The 23,638-nt window shown below is 34.8% G+C and overlaps 1 protein-coding gene across 1 annotated transcript; it reads left to right on the forward strand.

Moving 5' to 3' along the window:
* The first annotated feature begins 1,423 nt into the window (after nt 1-1,423).
* Nucleotides 1,424-3,052, forward strand: LOC123680708. Its single transcript, XM_045618745.1, has 3 exons — nt 1,424-2,581; nt 2,638-2,686; nt 2,777-3,052. Exons 1-3 carry the CDS (start codon nt 2,331-2,333, stop codon nt 3,005-3,007), a joined length of 531 nt encoding a protein of 176 aa, XP_045474701.1. The 5' UTR covers nt 1,424-2,330; the 3' UTR covers nt 3,008-3,052.
* Nucleotides 3,053-23,638: the final 20,586 nt, after the last annotated feature.

Genomic DNA, 23,638 nt, shown 5'->3' on the forward strand with positions numbered 1-23,638 from the left:
AGGCAGAAGGTTTTCGAAGATGCAGAATTGGAGGCATTACTTGATCAAGACTCGTGTCAAACGCAAAAATAGAATTGGCAAGATCATTGGGAGATACGCAACAAACCATTTCAAAATGCCTGAAAGTCCTGGGAATGATTCATAAACAAGGAAATTAGTGCCGTACGAGTTGAAGCCGAGAGATGTTGAACGGTGTTTGCTTGCTTGTGAACAGCTGTTTGCGAGGCAAAGACGGAAAGGATTTCTGCATAGTATTGTGACTGGAGACGAAAAATGGGTTCGTTACGATTATCCCAAGCGCAGAAAATCATAGGGATATCCGGGCCATGCTTCCACGTCGACGGCCTAACGGAATATTCACGGTTTCAAGGTCATGCTCAGTATTTGTTGGGACCAGCTCGGCCTAGTGTATTATGAGTTGTTGAAATCGACTAAAACAGGCGATCGTTATCGAAAGCAATTAATGCGTTTGAGCCGAGCATTGAAAGAAAAACGGCCGCAATACGAGAGACATGATGAAGTGATTTTACAGAATGACAATGCTCGACTCCATGTTGCCAAAGTGGTGTTTTCAAGCAGTGTTTTCAACGTGGGATCCGTACGCTGCCCGAAATATGGGAGAAAGTAGTGGCCAGCGATGGACAATACTTTGAATCATATATGTATAACCAGTTTTTTGCCATAAAGTACCGAATTTCAGAAAAAAAACGGCGGAAGCAAAGTTGTGCGCTTATGTAGTATCTCATATTAATGTCTGTTCACATCTTGGTTACTCAGAATAGTGATATTCTTGTATATTTTTACAATGGAGAACAAATGAGAGCTTTCAAGGGCCTCTAGCTTCAAAACTAGCCGATAGAAAAACTTGTGCCTACTGAACTCTTTTTTTTTAATGTCTTGGACTATAATATATCACAAATTAGGGGAGAGTGGATACGAATAAAACAGGTGGCGGTTGAAAAAAGTGATTATCTCAAAAACTGTATGTCGTTCAAGAAAAATTTCAAAAGATGATCGAAGTGGACGACGAGACGACGAGTCCGAACTCGAATTTCAATAGCCCGCCAATCTTCGCGCATTGTAGTTCCTTGTATTAAGCCCTATTGTTATTTGGTGCGCAAATGTAAGTATTTGTGTACACAAGTACACATAATCATAATCATAATCATAATCATTTATTGCATCCCATAAGACAAATTTACATTTATATAGGACAGGTCAGAAATTAAGTAAACAGGAAAAAGAAAATCAAACTAAATATTCAAATCAACCTGAAACAAAAATATTCTTCTTTGCTATAGAAACACTGCTCTAGTAATAAATCCTTGATAATTTTTTTGAAACTTAAATATTCAAGATGCTTAATTCGCTCTGGTAAGTGATTGAAAAGTTTGATTCCAGCATACATGGGTGATTGTTGAAATTTCGTGGTTCTGTGAGTTGGTAAGCAGATTATTTCTTTATGTCTGGTATCATACTTGTGATATTCAGAGCACTTTTTTAAGCTATGTATATTCTTACGTATGAACAGCAAGGAATTAAATATATAAATACAAGGAAAACAAAGTATTCGATTCTTGATAAATGATGGTCTACAAGACTCCCGGGGTTTTAAGCCGAACATCAACCTAATGATTCTCTTCTGAGAAACAAAAACCTCACTCTTACTAGGAGATTCTCCCCATAGAATGGTGTTATAATTCATATGGGAGTAGGCTAGTGAATAATATACTCCTATCAGTGATTCCAAAGGCAAAATATTTTTTAGTCGCCTCAATGCAAAAAATGCACTGCTCAATCTAGTGCAGACATAAGCGCAGTGAGTTCGCCAGTTGAGCGTGTTATCAATTCGCAATCCCAAAAATTGTACACAGTCAGAGGACTTCAAGTCTCCATAAGGGAGTCTCAAAGTGAGTTCGTTACTGTAGTTCCGAGTCTGAAAATACAGTAGGCCCGTTTTTTCAATGTTGAGAATGAGTAAATTTTTTTTGCACCATTCCGAGAAATATTGGACGAGCATCCCGCATCTCACACGCAATTCCGCAAGGCCAGGGGCAGCAATAAGAAACGATGTATCATCTGCAAACTGCAGGATCCGAATACCCGAGATTAAGTTTTGGAATTTTTCTTTCAAGTAACTTTGGATATCATTCACGAATAATATAAATACCAAAGGACCCAGAATAGATCCCTGAGGTACACCCATTTCAACAGGGTATTTATCGGAATTTATTTCTCCTATACGAACAAACATCTTACGATCTGTTAAATAACTTCGAACCCATTCAAGGAAAATCCCTCTGAATCCGAGACTATACAGCTTGTCCAAGATGAATTCAATATTTAAGGTATCGAATGCACGAGATTCATCAAAAAACATTCCCGCCACCGAAACGCCATTATCCAGAGAGTCGTATACGAACTTCACAAAATCGCATGCCGCTGTTCCAGTAGACCTGCCAACTCTAAACCCGTGTTGGCAGTTCGTTATGATAGAAAATTTGTCAAGGAAATTCATAATTCTGTCAAAAACTAATCTCTCGATAATCTTTGACAAGGTACTCAACAATGATATCGGACGGTAATTAGAAATGTCCTCTCTAGATTTTTTCTTATGCACAGGGATAATCTTTGCAGTTTTGAGCACCGATGGAAATTCGCCGGAGGTGACCGAGAGATTGACCAAGTAAGCCATATGGTTAGAAATCTGTTCAGCCACGACTTCTAAAATCCTTAGCGAAACCATGTCATATCCACTGCTTTTCTTGTTTTTTAGGCTCTTTATTACTCTCAAGACCTCTTCAGGCATGACCGGGAAGAAGAAAAAATTAATGTCGGCCAACCTCTCGGTTGTACAGGAGGTAGAATTGTATGCACCATAGTGCTCATATACACTTCTTTTGCCAATGGTAGAAAAATATCTGGCAAACGCTTCAGCTACTTCACCGCAGTCAGAAACAACGTTACCATCTATTTTGAGGGCAATTTTTTCATTTTGAGAATTTAGACACATTTCGTCTTTAACTATTTTCCATACAGTCTTATTCTTATTAGAAGAAGACAGCAGCAGATTTTTATAGTAGGTATTCTTAGTTGCTTTCAACAAAAACGTGTATTCTTTTTTCGCTGACGAATACAGAGCTTTGACATTCGGAGAATTCGAATTGCGAAGCAGCCAGTGGAGATTCTTTAGATCACTGGCTGCTTGCCTTATTTCCGATGTAATCCAATGATGTCGTACGTAATTTCCGAACCTGGATCGCCTGACCGGGCAAGAAGAATCAATTAAACTTGTTAGGATGGAAAGAAATTCATTGAAAGCACTATTTAGATCGGTGTGATCAAATACGCTATTAAAGAAAGTGCGTTCAGTCCTCAAATGAAGACAGCGCAGATTCTCCTCGGACAGGAGGCGATATGTCCGAGTCACCGGTTTAGTTGGCAAAGTGCTGGAGTCATGAAAATATTGCAATTTTATTGCCCTATGGTCGGCTATATCGCAGTCGTGAACAGTAGTTTTTACAAGTTTTTGGTTTGCATTTGTAAGGATGTAATCGATCTTTGTGGAGCTTATTGATCCATTTCTGTTGACAAAGACTCTCGTTGCCTCCTCAGAAGTAACATTGAGATTGAAACTTAAAATAAAATAATTAAGGTAGTTATGCGAGTCAAAATAATTTATATTAAAGTCTCCACAAATAAAAATAGTTTTTGAACCAGTGAGACAAAAATCAAGCACATATGAAAGCGTATTGAAGAATAATTCAAGATTTCCCCCAGGAGGCCTGTAGACACTTACAATAGAAATGTTCGAAGATACATTTTTCAGGGTAATGGCACAAAATTCGCATTGTAGTTCAATAGTGAACTTCTTCACATGTTCGATCTCTTCGAAAGTGTAGCAAGATCGAACATAAATAGCTGTTCCTCCATGTTGCCTCGTTGGTCGACAATAATATGCTGCCATAGTGTATCCTCTCAGCGAAATCGAAGGTATCTGCAAAGGAGTACTCCAGTGTTCCACAACACTCAATATATCAGGATTTTGTTGTTCCGTAAAGACTTCTAGGTGATTTATCTTGTTAGAGATACATTGAACATTGAGTTGAATGATTGTTAACTTTCCAGGTGAGTTTATTTCCTTTGTTTTGATGGTGGTACTGTTTATTAGCTTTTGGCATTTGTAAACCGACTCTTCATAAAAAACCTGTTCACTGCCACTCCAGAAGGCCAAAATGTCGGGTTCATAACTTTGTCTAGCTGGCCTGAAGGTAATGTTATTTTGAACGACGAATATACTTCAGGTTTTTTAGAGTTAAGTTTTTCAATGGTTACATCAGTAGAATGCTGGCTTAAGAAATCTTGCAGATCTGTTATTGTAGTCTCTGGACTTAATCTGGTCACATGTAGGTGAGCAACAAGCTTTTTTGGAACAACATGTAAGCTACTATTTTCTTGTGTACCGATGATGGGATTCAGTTTCTTCTTAGAAGGGGGTAAGTATTTTAAGGATGTTTTATTTTGGTTGGATTGATTTATTGTTGGGGCATCCAATTTCCTTCGTTTCTTTCCCTTGGTTACAGTATTCCATTCCGAAGACTTATCAATGGTCGGAACAACACTCACGATCGACTCTTCATCAGATTTCCTTATTGTTTTATCATCGGAATGACAGATGCTAGGAACCTGGGCGATCGACAAAGATGACTCGCCGTGGGAGATCCGATGTATCATATTGTCCGCACCATTCTCAACACGTGGAGTTGTGATAATGTTTTTATCATGTTTCTTTAAAGAAGATAATTGTTCGGAGAGATTATTTATTTGTTTATTCTGTGTTATTATCAATTTTTTGAGATTATTGATTTCATCTAGGAATAATGTAGAAATTTCACTCACAATATCCTTTTTTAGCATTGCGAGGTCTTCCCTTGTTAGTTGGATTATGTCTGATTTTGCATTCCGATCCAAGACCGTCAGAACACTTGAACTGGATCGACAGCAATCCTTACATAGCCATTTTTTGGCACTATTATCACGAATTTTGTTGCGTTCTTCTAGTGATAAGTTAACACACTTGATATGATAAGCACTGTCACAAGTTTTACAATTTATTGAATCTTCGTGTCTATCAATTTTACTTGAACACTGGGAGCAAGAAATTCCTCGACCATTCGACATGGCGACGACATATATAATACTCGTATTTTTACAATTAGTTTATTTTTTATAACAGTGAGTGTGTTGATTGGTGTATAAGTGTTTGAACTAATGCTTTTAGAACATGATTGAGTGTATAGTATTTCTCAGAAATTGTTGTTGCTATTACTGTGAATTATTTTGTGTCAAGTGGGCTCCTGGGAACAGTTGAAACACTTTTTGTGGGTACGATTGAAACAAATACATTTGTTTCAAATTCATAAACATGTTTCAAATGTCTCCATTCAAAACAAAATGAAATAATTTTTCATTTTTTTTGTTAGATGCCAAGAAAATGTGCATGAAAAACTTCGCTGGGACAAGAAGACTCGTCGGTATACAAAGAGGCTCATAATAGCGTTAAAGCTATAATTGTAATTCTGATTTTTTTTTATTATTCTTTATTTTAGAATCCTCAACATTTCTATAATTTTCATATAATTTCAGAAACACTAATTATTAAAATTATATTTTTTTCAATTGAAGAGATGTAAATTTGTTTGAAGACTAATTACCTAGATGTACTAATAAGGTGTATCTTTTATGGGTGACAATTAATAACATTTGGCTGTGCCACGATTATCCTTGAATATACATAAATGATCAATAAAACTTGCTAAATTATAACTTTTAGTATTATTTGCATATGTTTCAATTGACCCCAATCGCTGTTTCAACTGCCCTTGGCATGGGGACAATTGAAACAATTTTATTTTAATTTGATTTTACACGAACTCTAGAAGATGGAGCTCTCAAATGATACTATCAATCGGGTGATAGAACCTTTCATTAAACCTTTTCAATTCGGTACTCGATTTGAAATTGACAATTAAAGCAAAATTGTTTCAACCGTACTCAGTCTCCCCTATGCCAATTTGAAGAGGGACCACTTTACCCGATAAAGTGAGCGATAATCTTTATTTGAAAAATATTCAATTGATAATTTTGTCTAATTGATTAAGTGTGAATAGATAAAGAGGTAATATATACACCCTACTCTATCATGAATGAAGATGATGTTCAGATAGCCATAGCAGGAAAACTAATAGTTTTCAGGCGTAACTAGATTATGAGGCAAACTTTTCTGTTATACAGTATAGTGGGCAAACAAGCAGATCCTCCATCAGCTCGATCTATAAATTAATTTACATCTCAGAGAAGAAGGTTTTCGCCTTTCTTTAGAGTAACAAAGAATTACAATGAATGTAAATTCCGTTTAATTCATGCAATTAGTGGAGCTTAACTCCACTGCACAATTTCTGAAAGTTTTAATGTGTGTTATTAGAGGAAATTTACGTGCAGAGAGATAATTTAAGGAGGGTCTTTCCGCTTCCTTTATGGTTTCAATGAGAAAATGGATGTAATAAAAATTTCGAAGAAAAAAGATGACAGCGGAAAGATGAAACACCTGGAGATAATCTGCAAGTTCATAAATATATTCCTTGAAGAATATAGTTTTTTCAATTGATTTTCATTTGAGCGAATGGAAGTAATCTATTTGAGAAAAACGGAAGGAAACTTGAACAAAATTCAGAATTATAGATTTACAGTATGTCCATTCGGAAACTAACCATCGTTAATACCCGGGCTTCCATGCAAAATCAAAAATAATTCAAAAAGATATGAACTTTTGTTCGTATCAATCAATTACAATCAAATTGTATCAACCCTGTGAGCGTGATGACAGCAAACCCTAAGACCTTAAATGGGAAGGGCATTGAGTGACACCTTGTTTAAAAGGAGAAGGTAACTCGATTGTTATACACTTGACCTGTTTTGTTAGTACTTCCGAAAAATTAAGAAAAAAGTAGAATGGTTGCGATAGCAAAAGTTGCAATGAAACATGAAAAATGTTTTACTACAGAAGATTTTCAAAATGTTATTCATTATTTTAAAGAAAAACATAAAACCCCTTTCAAATTTGTTTCTTACGTTTTGGAAAACATCAACTTCAATTTTTCTGCATGTTGTGCGTATTCTTATTTTCGATCCTTCCACATGTCGGGGCTGTAATTTGTACAGAATCGACTTTGAATGTCACAGGGAAAAAAATCTAAAGGTGTCAGGTCTGAGGATCGTGGTGGCCGTTCAATCCAAGGGCGTATTTCTTTTTTTCTTGATGGGGGGTAATCGAAAAATATTTTTTTTAACAATGTTTACTCATATATGTAACATGAGAAAGAAAAGATTGATAGCGAAGTTTGAACCGAAAATCACTCTTAATAATAGCATTGGGAAAATAAGTACAAAACTTATAATCAATTATTTATTCATCACAGCTTACTCTGCATAATATTTTGAATTTTCCTGAGGATTACTGAAGAATTGTTTGACAAGAAGCGACAAGAAACCATAAAGTGTAGTACTGGACCACAGTTTCTTTTCACATTTTTCTAAACTACCAGTGGTTCACCAAAAAAAGTTCTACTGGAAAGCAGCGGGTACTGAAAAAATATCACCCTGTAGATTTGCATTCAAAATTAGCATATCACAAGATGAAAAGTTTAAATTGGAATATCTATGCCAAATTTAAGTTGAATAATAAATATCTTGTGAAGGGAAGGTACTATGAGAAAAAACTGAACTAACATTTCTATCTCGAAAACAAATAGTTTGCGGACCCATGTTATAGGATAGTTCTCAAAATGATCCCAGGAATCTGTCATTTTCGTTTGTACCTCCAATAAAGGAACACCCTATAAAGTCAATTCAAAACTTCAGTCTTTAAAAATAAATGGCAATTTGAATGAAACATATTAAATTGTAAAACACAACACAGACAATATTTATATGCGAATAACTCAGTTCAGTATTTTGATAACTGCGTCATTATTACAATTTTGTGAAGAAAATGATACAAAAAACCGAAAAAGAAAGAAAGAAAATATCAGGTGTGTGAATAAGTCTTTCCCGTTTTTTTTCAAATTTTGAGCCTTTATTGTGAAAAAATGGTTACAAATGAATTATTGAAAGTATTGGCCATCACTAGCTACAACTTTTCCCCATCTTTCTGGCAACATACGAATCCCGTTGCGAAAAAATTCGACCGGTTTGGCCTCTATCCAGTCATCCACCCATTTTTTGGCTTCCTCGTAGGAATGGAAGTGCTGGTCAGCCAGGCCATGCGTCATCGATCTGAAGAGATGGTAATCAGACGGAGCAATGTCTGGACTATACGGCGGGTGGGGTAGGACTTCCCATTTGAGCGTTTCTAAGTATGTTTTCACCGGCTGTGCAACATGTGGGCGAGCATTGTCATGTTGCAAAATAACTTTGTCGTGCCTGTCGGAGTATTGTGGCCGTTTTTCTCGTAGTGCGCGGCTCAAACGCATCAATTGTCGTCGATAGACCTCGCCTGTGATCCTTTCATTCGGTTTCAGAAGCTCATAGTAAACCACACCTAGCTGGTCCCACCATATACAGAGCATGAGCTTGGCGCCATGAATATTTGGCTTGGCCGTCGATGATGATGCATGGCCGGGTAGTCCCCATGATTTTCTTCGCTTCGGATTATCGTAACGGATCCACTTTTCATCGCCAGTCACGATACGATGCAGAAAACCCTTTCTTTTATGTCGCTGAAGCAGCTGTTCGCAAGTGAAAAAACGCCGTTCGACGTCTCTCAGCTTCAGTTCGTACGGCACCCAATTTCCTTGCTTTTGGATCATTCCCATGGCTTTCAAACACTTGGAAATGGTTGTTCGGTCAACTCCCAATGCTTCAGCAAGTTCTTCTTGCGTTTGACACGAATCTTCATCAAGCAAAGTCGCCAATTCTTGATCTTCAAAGATTTGCGGCCGCCCGGAACGCTCCTTGTCTTCCACGTTGAAATCGCCACTTTTGAAGCGTCGAAACTATCCGCGAACACTTGAATCATCGACACAACCTTCTCCATAAGCTTCCTGAAGCAACCGATGCGCCTCGGCAGCAGATTTCTTCAAATTGAACCAATAAAGTGAAACTTCCCGCAAATGACGTCGACTCGGCTCAAATTTCGACATTTTCACGATTTCAAAAATTTATGATGCGAAAAAATTTCAACTAATGTGTTAGTGTGGAATTGTTGACAGATGAATAAGCTTTGATTATGACATATGTAACCATTAAATACTCGCACAGTATTGGTGGCGCCATCTCTTACAAAAAACGGGAAAGACTTATTCACACACCTGATAATAAACCTCGGACAAAGACGTGCTCCTAGTGCAATAAAAGTAATCATCTTGAAAGCGATTATAAACTCATAAACTGTAAAAGAGTCCGAGTTTTTGCTGCCGTGTCGATTTTTAAGAAAAGTTAAGAGTAATAGTTCATTTTATGGAAGAATTTTCGTTCTTCGCCCTTGAGAGTATTCTGAAATTTTATATTTTGGAAATCTTGGAGGGGGTAATTACCCCCAGTATATACAAAAGATTCCTGAGGTAAAAAAATTCTTTTCCCCTCTACTTACTATTTCTTCCGATTCGATATTTTTTTCCACTCAGTATAGCGGGCATTCTGGTGTTGATCGGATTGATGGAATTCAATGTTCGGACTAGATCCATCACATCAATGAAAAACTATATTCTCAAAACCATTTCATTCGAGTATATTCCATTAACTAAAAATTATACTTTTTTATAGATTTTCAACAATATGTATATTTTCAACCGAGTCGAATCGGACAAAATGGTAAAGGAAATAAGTGTTTCCTTTGACTTCAGTAATCTTCGGTTGAAACTTAAAATATACCTATGTACAAGTCAAAGACTCACCCTGTATAAGCGAGTATTTGCATGAGCAAGACTATTCTTCTTGGTATTTATTTCAATCAGCCTGTGTATGTGACAGTACTTGAAATCGATGAATTGTATCAATGTTGTGTTATGAAACTTTTTTTTCATTACAAAACTGAATAACAAATCATCACTGTTGAATAAATTTGAGTCTCCTATCTGATGGAAAATTGTTGTTCTAATTTTTGATACCAGATTTCTTGAAGTGTTGATTCTGCATCAAGAGAATTTTTATCTTCTCTTATACAAAGAATGAAACATATAAAAATCGTCTATGTTACGTAAATTATGGTTTAGAATTGAATTTTAGCTTCGTATTTGTGGCACAGGCAGGATGCCGGTGGCAAATGCGGGGACAATAAGGCGCATTTACATATTATAAACCACCTTCATATTCCGTTTTAGAATGCATGAAACTTGGAGTTTTCACCCTGGAGAGGTTCTGCTTTCTTGTCATTAGAGATGAAGTCAGATTTGAGATAGCGGAGAATGCAAATTTTTGCGACATTCATATAGAGGACGGATTTGTTCACACGTGAGTAAAAAAAGTTTGGATAGAAGAAATATTATTGTTTGATGTTGGATTGAAAGCTAAATTTCTGCCTTCTTACAATTTTCAGTCAAGAATGTACTGGAATGATTCAATTTTACTTAGGTAGATACATAGAACTTTGGTTCGAATTTAATTTTGTTCATTTTTCTTCTGTGGGGAAAACACAGAGAAATATGAATTCATTGGTTATTTATTCATTCTATTTGTTCATAAAATTATTAACATTTTGCAAAAAGATTTTTAATATGTAAGGAAAGAGGTGTTTTTTATGATTGCTGCTCATTTAGAATATCGATCAAATTTTATATCAATATAATTATTGGACCCTGCCATTATGTGCAGAGTACATTATTGTCTTCCGCATAATCTCTTACAGGATTCGCTTCTTGATATGAGGTAATTTTCAAGTACTCACCGGCACTTTTGGGCAATATTTAGCCAATAATTTGACAGATATTAATTCTGAGATCAATACTCTTGGGATTATCGGCATGAACACGATGCTTCGCACAACCGCCAAAAAATCCAAGGGCGATAAATCACATGATCTTGGTGGCTAATTCACATGGCCGAAACGAGAGATTACGCGTCCTGAAAATTTTTCTTGCAATAAAGCCAAAATGTGTCGTGTTGTATAGCTTGTTGCACCATCTTGCTGGAACTTCCTACCAATACCACATCATTTATTTCAGGTCAAAAAATGGTTATCATTTGGTTATGAGATGACACTGGACCAAATTTCACACCATACAGTGACTTTTTGTGGATGTAATGTTCTCTCAGCAGTGAAATGAGTATTTTCACTGCACCAAATGCGACAACTTTGCTTGTTCACATAGCCTTGAGTGAAAAATGTGCTTCATCGCTGAAGACCGTTGTTAATCAAGCACCCAACCGGTATATGTTCTACACATGCCATGGTCAGGCTTTGGCTTTTGTGTCAACTGAACCTCATAAGAATGGAGATGCAAATCAAAATGCAGAATACGTCATATCGTGCCGTAAGAGAGGCCCGAATATTGTGCTCAGTGAAAAATGGATATATTTGTTCTCAGCTTGGATAATTTAACATCTGTATTTATGTAGCATATGTCAAGAATAAACTTTATTATTATATTATTATTATTATTATTATTTGGATATTCTTCAACACTTTCACCTACAGCAACAATATTTTCGGTCGGCGGGTATTTTTATGATGTATGGGCCTCAACAGATCCATTCTTTCTGTATTTTTCTACTATCTTACCAATTGTACGCACAGCTGGACGATTATATCGACCATTATCTGTCAGTTATGCACGTAACGTACGTACTACAGAATCATTATTTTCGTAGTTTTCATAATTTTCACCATTTCAGCAGTCGACAATCGAAAAAGGCTCCAAGATTCCTACAGCAGGAGGAGAATGGCATCTTCTCAACACTTATCATAACCTCAACCTCCGCATGAAACGTTCTCGGAAAGAAGGGTACCTATATGGTATATATAAAAAAAATTTTAAGTTTATTCTCAGCTGTTCATTCTGCAATACTGCACAATGCTTGACAAATCTTCATTTAACCGTCTGACAACTTTAGAAATGGCAGAGGGGATGAAAGAAAGGTGAATCTGAATGTCATGGCAATAAGAATAGATGTCAACAAACTTAACGACCTTATACATATTAACTATATATATAAGGAATAGCAGAGGACTAATAATGGATCCTTGAGGAACACCCGAAGTTATCAAGCAGTACTCCGAAAATGCATCACGTAATTTAATGCACTGATATCTACCAACAAGATAAGACCTAAAAATCTCAAAGAAGATTAATCAAAATCGTAATAACTAAATTTAGCACAGAGCAACTCATGGTCTAGTCTAGGGTGTCAAACGCCTTTGCAAAATCTATAACAGGGTAAGAATTGATGCATGCCCCCTATCCAAAGATAGGGTTGCAGATTGTCATCTGAAACATTATGTTTCACATTATTTATATTTTTGATAGTTTGAGGTCCTGACAAACTGTTGTTACAGATGTTTTCTTATTCAAGGAAGAACAGAAATTCTTTTGGAGATTTTTTTACGTTTTCAATTCTTTGCTCAGCAACTGAGTCTCTGTTATTGAATATTATCTTGTTGAAGGGACCGAGTACACGAATTTCATAACAATTCACAAATACAATTCATAAAAAAGTCCAATAATTCATTATTCGTTCGATTTGTTTCATTTCATATGGTGTACATATAGGCATTATGTCAGTGCATAAATTTATAATTATTCACATCAGTAAAATACATAAATCTAGTTGATATCCTGTATTCAGTATTTCTAAAGATTGGAAACAATAAATGGAGTAGAAATGGTATAAATTCCCTCATCGATTTCCAGTCATTCAAATTTCTGGAGAAAATGAAAAGCGTAGAACTGAAATTATTATCAGTTCGGTGAGAAGGACAACTGGGGAAAAGTGACTTGTGTGAAAGGTTATTAAATAGACTTCAGTGCCTAAACTTCCTGAACATCTGGAACCAGACGACGTCGTTTGTGTAGCGATAAAGAAACATCTTCTGTGGAACTCTGTCGTGAAGAAACTTCATTCTATTGTACTCCTTATGAAATGGTATCTCGAATCGAATAAGAATTAATTCAAAAATATTTCCTCCGACTCGTACAGAGTTCTCTGTTAAATGAAATAAAGAAAGAGGAATCGAATTCCTATTTACGTATGAAATCTGTGATCTGATACATTTCTGTTTTTATTGAAGATGTCTTTTGTGTATGTATAGAAATCGAATTAGAAATTTACTTGAAGATACAGGGTGATTCACCACGATGGCCTATTAGGAGTTTATGGAAAACTGATTACAATTTTGTGCTGAACATTTGCATTGTTGGGGTTTGAGACAATGATCTTTCTCCCTGAAATATTTTCAGATCTCTACAACTTGCGGTTATACCGCAAAAAGACTACTACTTCCTTATTTCAAATAGCACACCCAGTATATTATCGCATCATTAGATAGCTTTTTTGATGACAACTTCAGCTATATGCCACACCTTGGGTGAAAACTCAACGTTCATGTGTTATTGGGATTCTTATGAAAAAAATGGTAACGACGAGGACTCACATTTTTTCGAATATTTCTGCAGGAAAAGTTTTTTCGAGAAGACCTTTTTCATATTTGATTCTGTAAATACGTAGTATTATAACACTGTTTGTAGTTTGGACCAAAAATGTACAGTGTGTTTATCAGAAGATCATGAAGTTGGAAAACTCAAATTCATCAAATTTAAGATTTTCAAAGTAGAACCTATATCTTTTATTATTTCAGTCGATTCTACATTTTAAAAGAGTAGGGTTACTCAAGCCTAATTACACATGTCTCAAATTATATAACAAGCTCCCAAGTTATCTAAAAGAGTTAAACTTACCTGCCTTCACCAGGAAAGTGAAAAAGTTGCTTTTGGAAGAGACTATATACGAGTTGAACGAATTCTACGACTTTTATTTTTAAGTGTTTCAACTATTTATTATAATTTTATATATACTATAATTGTATTATACTATAGGTGTATGTTTTACAAACTTGACAAGCCATGTAATTCTTTGATGGCAAATATTTACACATGATGTATGTTTTACTAATTTTATATTTCTACATGTGTAAATAAATAATAATAATAATTATAAACCCTATACCGAAAAATGAATGCTTTAAGAGTTATCGAGGAAAAACTTTAAATGAGTAAAACCCGTCATTTCTAACTGTGTGGACTAGTCTGCGACTACCGGAATACCGGAATACACAAAAAGAAACCAGACTACGATGTTTCGATAACTCAATTTGACATTTCAAGAATTGTAATGAATTATTCGTAAATGGAAATTGACTTATGGATTTCTCAACAATCCCAACGAAAAATTAGTCATAATTCATGCAATATGAAATTTAGTTATCCAAACATGAAATTTTAATTTCTTTTCTTGTTTTCCGGAAGTATCCATTTTAGGAATAGGGTTTGCTTTAGTAACTCATTTCATACGTAGAATCTACTGAAATAATAAAAAATATAGGTTCTGATTTGAAAATCTTTGAGTTGTCCAAGTTCATGATCTTCTGATAAACCCCCTGTACATTTTCGTCCAAACTCCAAACAGTCTTATAACAGTACGTGTTTGCAGAATCGAAAATGAAATAAATTTCTCCGAGAAAAACTTTTTCTGCAGAAATATCAAAAAAATGTTTGTCCCTGTCGCCACCATTTTTTTGCATAAGAATCCCCTCTACTCATGAACCTTTGAGTTTTTACCCAAGGTATGGCATATTGCTGAAATTGTTTCCGAAAAAACTATCTAATGATGCAATAATATTCTGGATGTACCATTTGAAATAAGGAAGTAGCAGTATGTTTCCGGTATAACTGGAAGGTAAAGTGATCTGAAAATATTTTATGGAGAAAGATAATTGTCTGAAACCCCAACATGCAAATTTTCTGCACAAAATTGTGATTAGTTTTCCATAAACGTCTAATAGGTCATCGCGGTGAATCACCCTGTATAACAGGAGGAATTGGAGGAATATAGAAATAAAAACTTGAATTGTGGAACGTCTTCAAGTAAGTAGTTCTAAAAGATTCCAAATTCCATAATCTTGTTACGTTATGACATTGAACGTGAATTTATTTCCCTATTTCAGTATTGTAATGAGTTCATTGCAGATCTGGAAGCAGTGCTGTAATGAACTCATTACAGCATCGTTTTCAGTTATATTTTTTTTGTGGTTGTCTCTACTGACTTCCAATCCTATCAAATTTCAACAAACGTCAATAATTGTTAATATAATATAATTTGGATAAAGTGAAATATTCTGGTGGTCTTAAATCGATTTCGTCATAATTCTCACGAATTATATGCGTGATTGTAAATTATTTCAAAATTCGAAACGTACGATTTATATTCAAATTCTGTAATCTATCAATTTTCGTAACAGTCACACCAACGGCCAAGATACAGTACAAAAGTCACTAGGATGAATAATATGAATTTTTGAATGAGTTTCGACAATATTTCACAAAACTTGACTGATATAGAGAAAATATCGTTTAATACTCGTTGCAGAAGGCAATTCCAACACTCATGCTTTCGAAAAATCGCTCCTTCGTCGCTCGTTTCCGAATTTCGCATTCGTGTTGGAATATGAGCCCATTCTGAAACTTGTTTTAAATTATATCATTACATAATTGTTCATTTTTATCATCAATTTGGCATTTATAGCCTGTAAGTAAATAATGATTATGCCAACGACATCACAGTGGGGCAAGATACCCAGAAAGTTGGCAAATATTCAAAAAATTAAAATCAGTGTCCAGGATTTTTTTTGTATAGAATACGTAGTAAACCATCCTACGGATTAGATAATACCTTTATTTCCCCTACCGAACTTTTCAGTGACTTGTTAGTTGGCTATTATTGTGACTGTATCAAAATATTTTGATAAGCTGTAAACTTTAGTTCATTGTGTACTCAACTTTTGAATAGTTAGTTTGTTATTATTTCGTAATAATTCTGGAAAACCAAATATGGAAGCTTCAACCTCAGGTAAGTGACGATAATTGTACTATTTGAAAGTAATTATATTTTCAAATATAGTAGGTCAATGAGGCATTTTTAAATAAGATGTACAAGTGTTGAAATTTTTGCATGTCACGCATATATTTTGGATTTTTTGTTATGGAGCTCCACTAGATACCGCTTTCATTTTATATTCAATCGAAAGCTTGAGGAGTCCTCTTTGAAATATACTTGTCTTTGTTGGCCTTTTAACTCAAAAGGACATTAATTTCATGAAAAGTTTTGATACGTAATGACAATGCATCGTAACCTGCCCCGGAGTTCATACTTGTTTATATTTATTTATTCAATTCATTTGTATGTTGAGAATGTTTTATGGAATAAAAAATAAAGTCTTATATACTAATATTAATAATAATACTAATTAGCAGCCTAAAATGTGGCCCGAAAAATATTTTAATTCAAGAAAGGTCTCGATACCAAGATTTAAAATATGTTTTCAATTGAAGGAACTGAGTAAAGTCTATAGTTCAAAAAACCAATAAGAGTCATTTATTTTCTTTTATAGGATCATATCTTCTGCACTACTACCTATTGGATATTTGAGTGAGGAAGCTCAAGAAGCACGGAATAAGTATTTCGGAAGATATACATAATTCTAGAAAGTGTAGTAGATCTAAAAGAAATGGAGATATTTTCAATTTATATTTGATCAGTAGCGATCCAGTAATTACAAGCAAAGGGAAAATAAAAAAAAGGAAACAATAAAAAATTCCAAGGGCTTGCAATTGTTGAAAGTTTTATCTCCTTTAGATTCATCATCAGAAGAAGAATAGGGGGAAGAAAAAATTTATAATGATACCGATTCTGATTTCTGAATAATCAAAATATATATCAAAGTTGTTTTTTTTTGTTTTTAATTGGAGAAAATCATTCATTAAAATTCTTAATTTTTAGTAGCCTCGAATTCTTTTCTGCTGGAAATCGAACCTCTACCTGTGGTTTTTTTGCACTTTTATTTTTTAATGGGCTTCATTGTACCATATTTATGAATAAATAAATAATTTCTTAAGTTAAAAACAGTTTTCTGATTTTTTGCCAACATTCTGGGTATCTTGCCCCACTGTCGCGACAGTGGGATCAGATCAACCCCTTTGATATAACAACTGGTTGAATTGAATTCATTGATTCAATTTTCACACAATCAAATTAATGAACGTTATGACTTTCAATGGATATTCCTCCTGTGGTGGGGGGCTTAAATATCCCTCTTATTTCCCCTCCCCTTGGGTACGCCACTGTGTGACATCGAACAAAAATTTATTTTTCATGCTAAACTCTGTAGATAAAAAATTCATGAATGTACAAAGAGTGGAGGGCCAGATTTCCATAATTTGATAATATTCACTGAGTAACGTAATGGACGTTCCGATAGAACCTCATTTTTCAATTCAATTAACCCTGATGAATGATTTGTTTCATTCTGCATTGTCACCGAATAATAAATCATTTTCACGTATGGATTTTCTATCATGGATTGAATGAGGGCATAATCAATGACATCAAAATCGGAAATTCGGATTGTATAATACTTTTCTTTCTAGTCTGCACTAATGTGCGGCTTAATGGATCGAACAAGCCTGTAATTTCGTCTGAAATATGTGTCATTATACATGTATGTGTACCTTTACAATATGTATGGGTACCTTTATAACATGTATGAAGAATCAGAAAAGCTTTCCGTGATTAAAATCTCTGGAGATGCACGTCAAGAAGTAATCAATCAGGAAAATATTTTAATATGAATTGATCTTTGAAAAGGAATAGTTACCATTGAAATTACTGAATATTATATGTATTCATAAAACTACGAAAAATGCTGATCTTTCAGACATAAGTTAGATATTATCCTCATGAAATACACAGGCGAGTAAAAAAAAAAGGGTCACTTTAGATTTTACACTGTCTTTTTTTCCAATAAATTCACGTGCTCAAATTTATTCAATAATATGTGGTTCTTCATTTATCTTTGATTAGGGAAACAACTGAATAGGCACAAAATGTAAACATATAGGCTAAAGATTTTGATGAAACAAACCATCTTCTAATAAATTCGATAAATGAATAAAGGGTGTTTTTTTTAGAGCTATAGAACTTTGAATTGCAATAAAACAACGATGAATTATTCGATTGTCATGAATTTTGGTTATCCGCAAGATAATCTTGTGGAATTACATTTCAAATATGATTTTTGGCATATGACCGCCACGGCTGGCTCGGATCTAGTCCAATCTGGACGTCCAATTTTCGATGACTTTTTCCAACATTTGTGGCCGTATATCGGCAATAACACGGCAAATGTTGTCTCCCAAATGGTCAGGGGTTTGTGGCTTATCCGCATAGACCAATAACTTCACATAGCCCCACAGAAAGTAGTCTAGCGGGGTTAAATCACAAGATCTTGGAGGCCAATTCACAGGTCCAAAACTTGAAATTAGGCGGTCACCAAACATGTCTTTCAATAAATCGATTGTGGCACGAGCTGTGTGACATGTTGCGCCGTCTTGTTGGAACCACAGCTCCTGGCCGGTTCTGGCCATCATCGTTTTTGAAGAAGTACGAACCAATGATTCCACCAGCCCATAAAGCGCACCAAACAGTCAGTTTTTCTGGATGTAACGGTGTTTCGACCTACACTTGAGGATTAGTTTCACTCCAAATGCGGCAGTTTTGTTTGTTGACGTAGCCATTCAACCAGAAGTGCGCTTCATCGTTAAACACAATAAAATGGGCGTAGTGCGCGGTACGTTTTCCGCACAGAGCTATTATTTTCGAAATGAAATTGCACTATTTGCAAGCGTTGTTCAGGCGTGAGTCTATTCATGATAAATTGCCGAAACCAAATTGAGAATAAATCACTTGACAGCTGTTGAATCGGTCGACATCTTGAACAGTAATGCCACTTAAAGTTATATACCTCGAAAAAAAACACCCTTTATATATGAAAAAACGGGTCACTTGATCGTTACTGTTCAAACAAAATTCTTACTTAAAATTTTTACGAGAATCATGATATTTCTGAAATGGTAAGTAAAAGAGAATTGCGCAAAAAAAATGAAACTTCTTATTCGATTTGTATAAGAATAATCTTTATTTGAACATATCAGAGACTTTGAAATTGAAAAAATTATCTACTCTAAAAATTTCAATATCAATATGATGTGTGACTTTCTCTTTCTCTGATTTCAGCTTCCAAACGTCTTCGCATACTCGTGATGAGCCTTTCAAATATTATCTTATGAAATATTCTCCCATTCATGACGAAAGGCTTCACAGATCTCTTGTAAATTATTGGACGATGGAACCATAGTCCTTACTTGCCTTTCCAGTTGGTCCCATAGATGTTCGATGGGGGTCAAGTCAGGACTTCGTCCTGGCCAGTTGAACCTTGAAATTTCGACCTCATTCAACTACTCATAGTTTTCACTATTCGAGCAGTATGTGGAAGTGCATTGTCATCCATAAAATTCCCTGCTACCCCAGAAATGGTTCATAAGGTACAACATGGTTTATAAGGTACAACATGGTTCATAAGGATTTCCTCTATGTACCTAACTGTTTTTAAAGATCCATTTATAAAAACCAACTCTGTGTGGCCCCCTTAAAACAAAACTCAACAGATCCTACACCAAATGTAACTCGCTCCTCTATACAGGCAGATCAAGGATTTCTGGTCAGCCTGCCTGCCTCCTGATGGCTTTTCAATATTCTTTGGACTGTAACATTCATCCTTTTAGCAACAGATCTCAAAGAAAGCATTTGATAAAATGTGGCATCAAGAGCTGATGTAAAATGAAGTTGATGACATTTCCAATCAAACTTACGAGATTAATACATTCGTACCTAGCAAAATAGAAAATTAAGAGTGAATATCGATAGTACCTGGTCGATGATCAAAGAAATCGAAGCTGGAGTTCCCCAAGTATCGGTGATAGGACCTCTGCTGTTTAACGTATACATGGCAGAAGTACCAAAAATGAATAGATGCAAGATAGTGCAGTTTGCAGATTACACTGCATTTACAGTGGAATGCGGAAAACAATTACTAGGCAGTTACAGATAGACCTAGATAAACTGATGAAATACTTCAATAAATGGAGATTCAAAGTGATTACATCGAAAACAGTTGCAATCTACTTCGGAGGAACAACAGTGAAGAAAGAGAAAGCAGGAGACGTCAAAATAGAAAACCAGACGATAGAATGAAAAAAGGAAGCAAAATATCTGGGTGTAATACTAGATGAAAGAATGAACTTCAACAAACAGATAGAAAAAAACCGAAAAAAGGAAGGCAACTGCACAGGAGACTCTATCCGCTGCTCAAACCTGAAATAAACTTTCCTTAGAAACCAAGCTGAAGATAATAAAAATAGTGCTAATACCAAGCATTACGTATGAAGTAGTTATCTGGTATAATACGAAATACAATAATAAGAATCAGTTGCAAAGTAGGTAAGCTAAATGCAGTAATCAGAACAGGCCTATGGTATATAACCAAACAACAAATCAGAGAAAAATTGAAACTATTGAGGAAATAGTTAGCAAACAAAGAAAGAAGACAATAGATACTCTGAAAGAGCATGAGAATAAGTAACTAAGATATTACAAATCAAAATAAGAATAACAGATAAGAGGAAATATGTACCTCTTTCAAAGAACCAAATAGAAGAAAAAAGAGACATACAGTAGGGAAGAAACTCTCTCAATTAGACAACAGTAGGAAATAGGAGAAATTGAAGTAGAGGCGTAGGGATTAAAATTTCAATCCTTATACAAAAAGAAGATTTGAGTAACAGATCTCTGGCTCATACCATTTTCAATGATAGCTACCATTCTCGCACAATCTTCAATTGGTAAATTCATTTTATGGAATTATTCTTTCAGATGGTGGAAAACGAACTTTTCAATGGCCTATATTGTATTCGAAATACTGTAAATTTCACCCAATACAGTCTTCTTCTTTCTCATAGGGTATTTTATTTGGAAGAGAAGTGACATCACATGGCTCGCCTTCAATTAAAAACAAGCTCACTATAAAGAGTGACATTTTCCTCCTTATGCAATAATATACAATTTATGTACCAATTCCAGAGGATACTTGCTCATTTTACATCAGGACTCAGAATCGCAGAAGATTTCATCACAACATTCAATAGCAAACCCAATCCGAGCGTTAAAATATCCATTTTACATCCCCCTTAACACAACCACCTCATATCGCGTTCATGAAAGGAAAAATGACAAAAACTTGGCATATTCACCCCTCAGAGATTTATAACAAACAATTATACCCGCACAAGCATCGAAGCTCAGGAACAAAGCTGCCCAAACAAGAGACGCAAAGTTAACGAAATCAGGTACGTATAAACATGTTAAAAGGAGTTTGTGTTACAAACACAAACAGGTTTCATTATTGCCGTCGAAGTTAACGAAGGGTGTATTGTGATAAAGCAATGTATTAATCCGCTTTATCTTGCTCTGTGTATGGTTTTGAGTAGAATGGAATTCGAGGAAATTCCACATACTCAGCTCGAAACTTGATGAGGAGGTATGTGGATAATTTAGAGACGTATTGATGGCAGTTGGGCATACATACCGGGTGTCCTGAAACTATGGTGGCAAATTGAAACAGAAGATTCGCCTTGAAAAATAAAAAACACTTCCGTAATATTTCCTTCTCAAATTTCGTTGGGTGTTGAATATGAAAAAATAAAAGTAATTTTTATTCATAACTTCTTCAGCTTCCAAGATTTTTCAATGGACTTGTTTTCATTTTTTTGTTAAGGATTAATTCTAAAAATTTAAGTGAAATGAAACAAAAATGTGGAAGAATCATTTAAATATCTCTAGAAATGAAAAAGTTATGGGACTTTGAAGTTGCGCTTGGAAAAATAATTTCATAGTACGTGTAAGTGTCGTGACGTCACACACTAGACGACTGGTATTCGCAGAGTACTTACGATTTCATTGGTGTACAATCAATGCAGTTCGTGTCGTGTTTTGTTCGTTACACGATGGCTGAAATAACTTACTATATACATACATATAAATTACTTTTTTCTCTTTTTACTTTTTACTCCTCACATAAATATGTTTTGCCATTGATAGACTTCAACAACCAGTACTCAACTACAAACTGTTTATGGAACGTTTTCGAAATAAATTATCATCGTTATAAGTTTAACCATGATGAAGAAAACTCAAAAGTAGATACTTGAAAAGTTTAACTCCTTTTATTTCTGCACTGACATAAGATGGATTTGAAGAAAAAAATCCATCACTGCAAATATATCTATTATAGGCAAATTGTCACTTTGTCCTTTCACGAAGCCTTCTTCTATTATGGTGACATAAAAACAAAACTCGAGTTAAAACTACACTGTACAACTACAAACGGCGCGAGAGCCTTGGCGCGGCTAAGTATTTAAACGTAATTTATGGTGTAGCGATCACAGGCAAGAGCCGTGACGTCACAGACCAAAGACGTTCCGCGCTAAATTTAAATAATCTATTTCTCAGTCATTTATTGATGGATTTTCTAAATTTTTTCACTGGTTTATCAGTTTTGCTCTATATTTTAATTCTATCTTGTCAAATATAGTATTATCAACATCACTAAACTAGTCCATTGAATTTGAAAGAATGTTTTTGATTAATAGGTGCTTAATTTAGAAAAACAATTACATTTTCAATTGCTACCAGTAGCGAACAAAAAAAACATCATAGCCTCTTTTCTCCTCATTTTCTTTTGGTTACTGGTAAAATCATACAAATCGTGCATTTTTCGCATTCCTTATTTATTTTTTCATTTCGATGAAAAATACCGATTTGAACCCGAAAAACTTACCGTTTTCGAGATAATTACGCATTTATGAAGACAAACATACTAGTAATGAAAAATTTGTTCGGTGGACCCAATTTCTATTTCAAAAAATAACTGGATATTCAACCAAAATAAAATAATAGAACTTCCACATGTCACGGAAATATTAGATAATTTTTTTCGATATTTTTTTTGATTATCTTTGGGTCTGGTTGAACAGACATCATTTTACCTTACACAAAGTACCTTACACAAAGCTTGAATTTGATATTTGATATAAAAATAAAAAATTTTTCTTTAAAATTTAGTGCGGTCATAACTATTATTATTCTGTATGAAGAACGACGGTTTATATAGTACATAGAAATATTAACTGTTATAATTTTCGTTTTCACGAAGGATATAATCATCAATTAAATAATTAAATGGGTAGAAGTGCAAAATAGAGAATGGAAGAAAATACAGATTTAGAAATTTTAGCTGGGGCAGTGATGAGGATATTGAGGAATTGATTGTTCATAAAATAGTTGATGTTAAACAATATCAAAACCTTCAGTTTCAATATACAGAAAAAAAAGAATCATGAAATAGTAAAATAATTTGAATTAAATAATTAAAAACACAACATAGATGTCCAATGTCCCGACACCTGAAAAATAGGAATAA

The sequence above is a fragment of the Harmonia axyridis genome, chromosome 5 (assembly GCF_914767665.1).
Source record: "Harmonia axyridis chromosome 5, icHarAxyr1.1, whole genome shotgun sequence".
Lineage (NCBI taxonomy): Eukaryota > Metazoa > Arthropoda > Insecta > Coleoptera > Coccinellidae > Harmonia > Harmonia axyridis.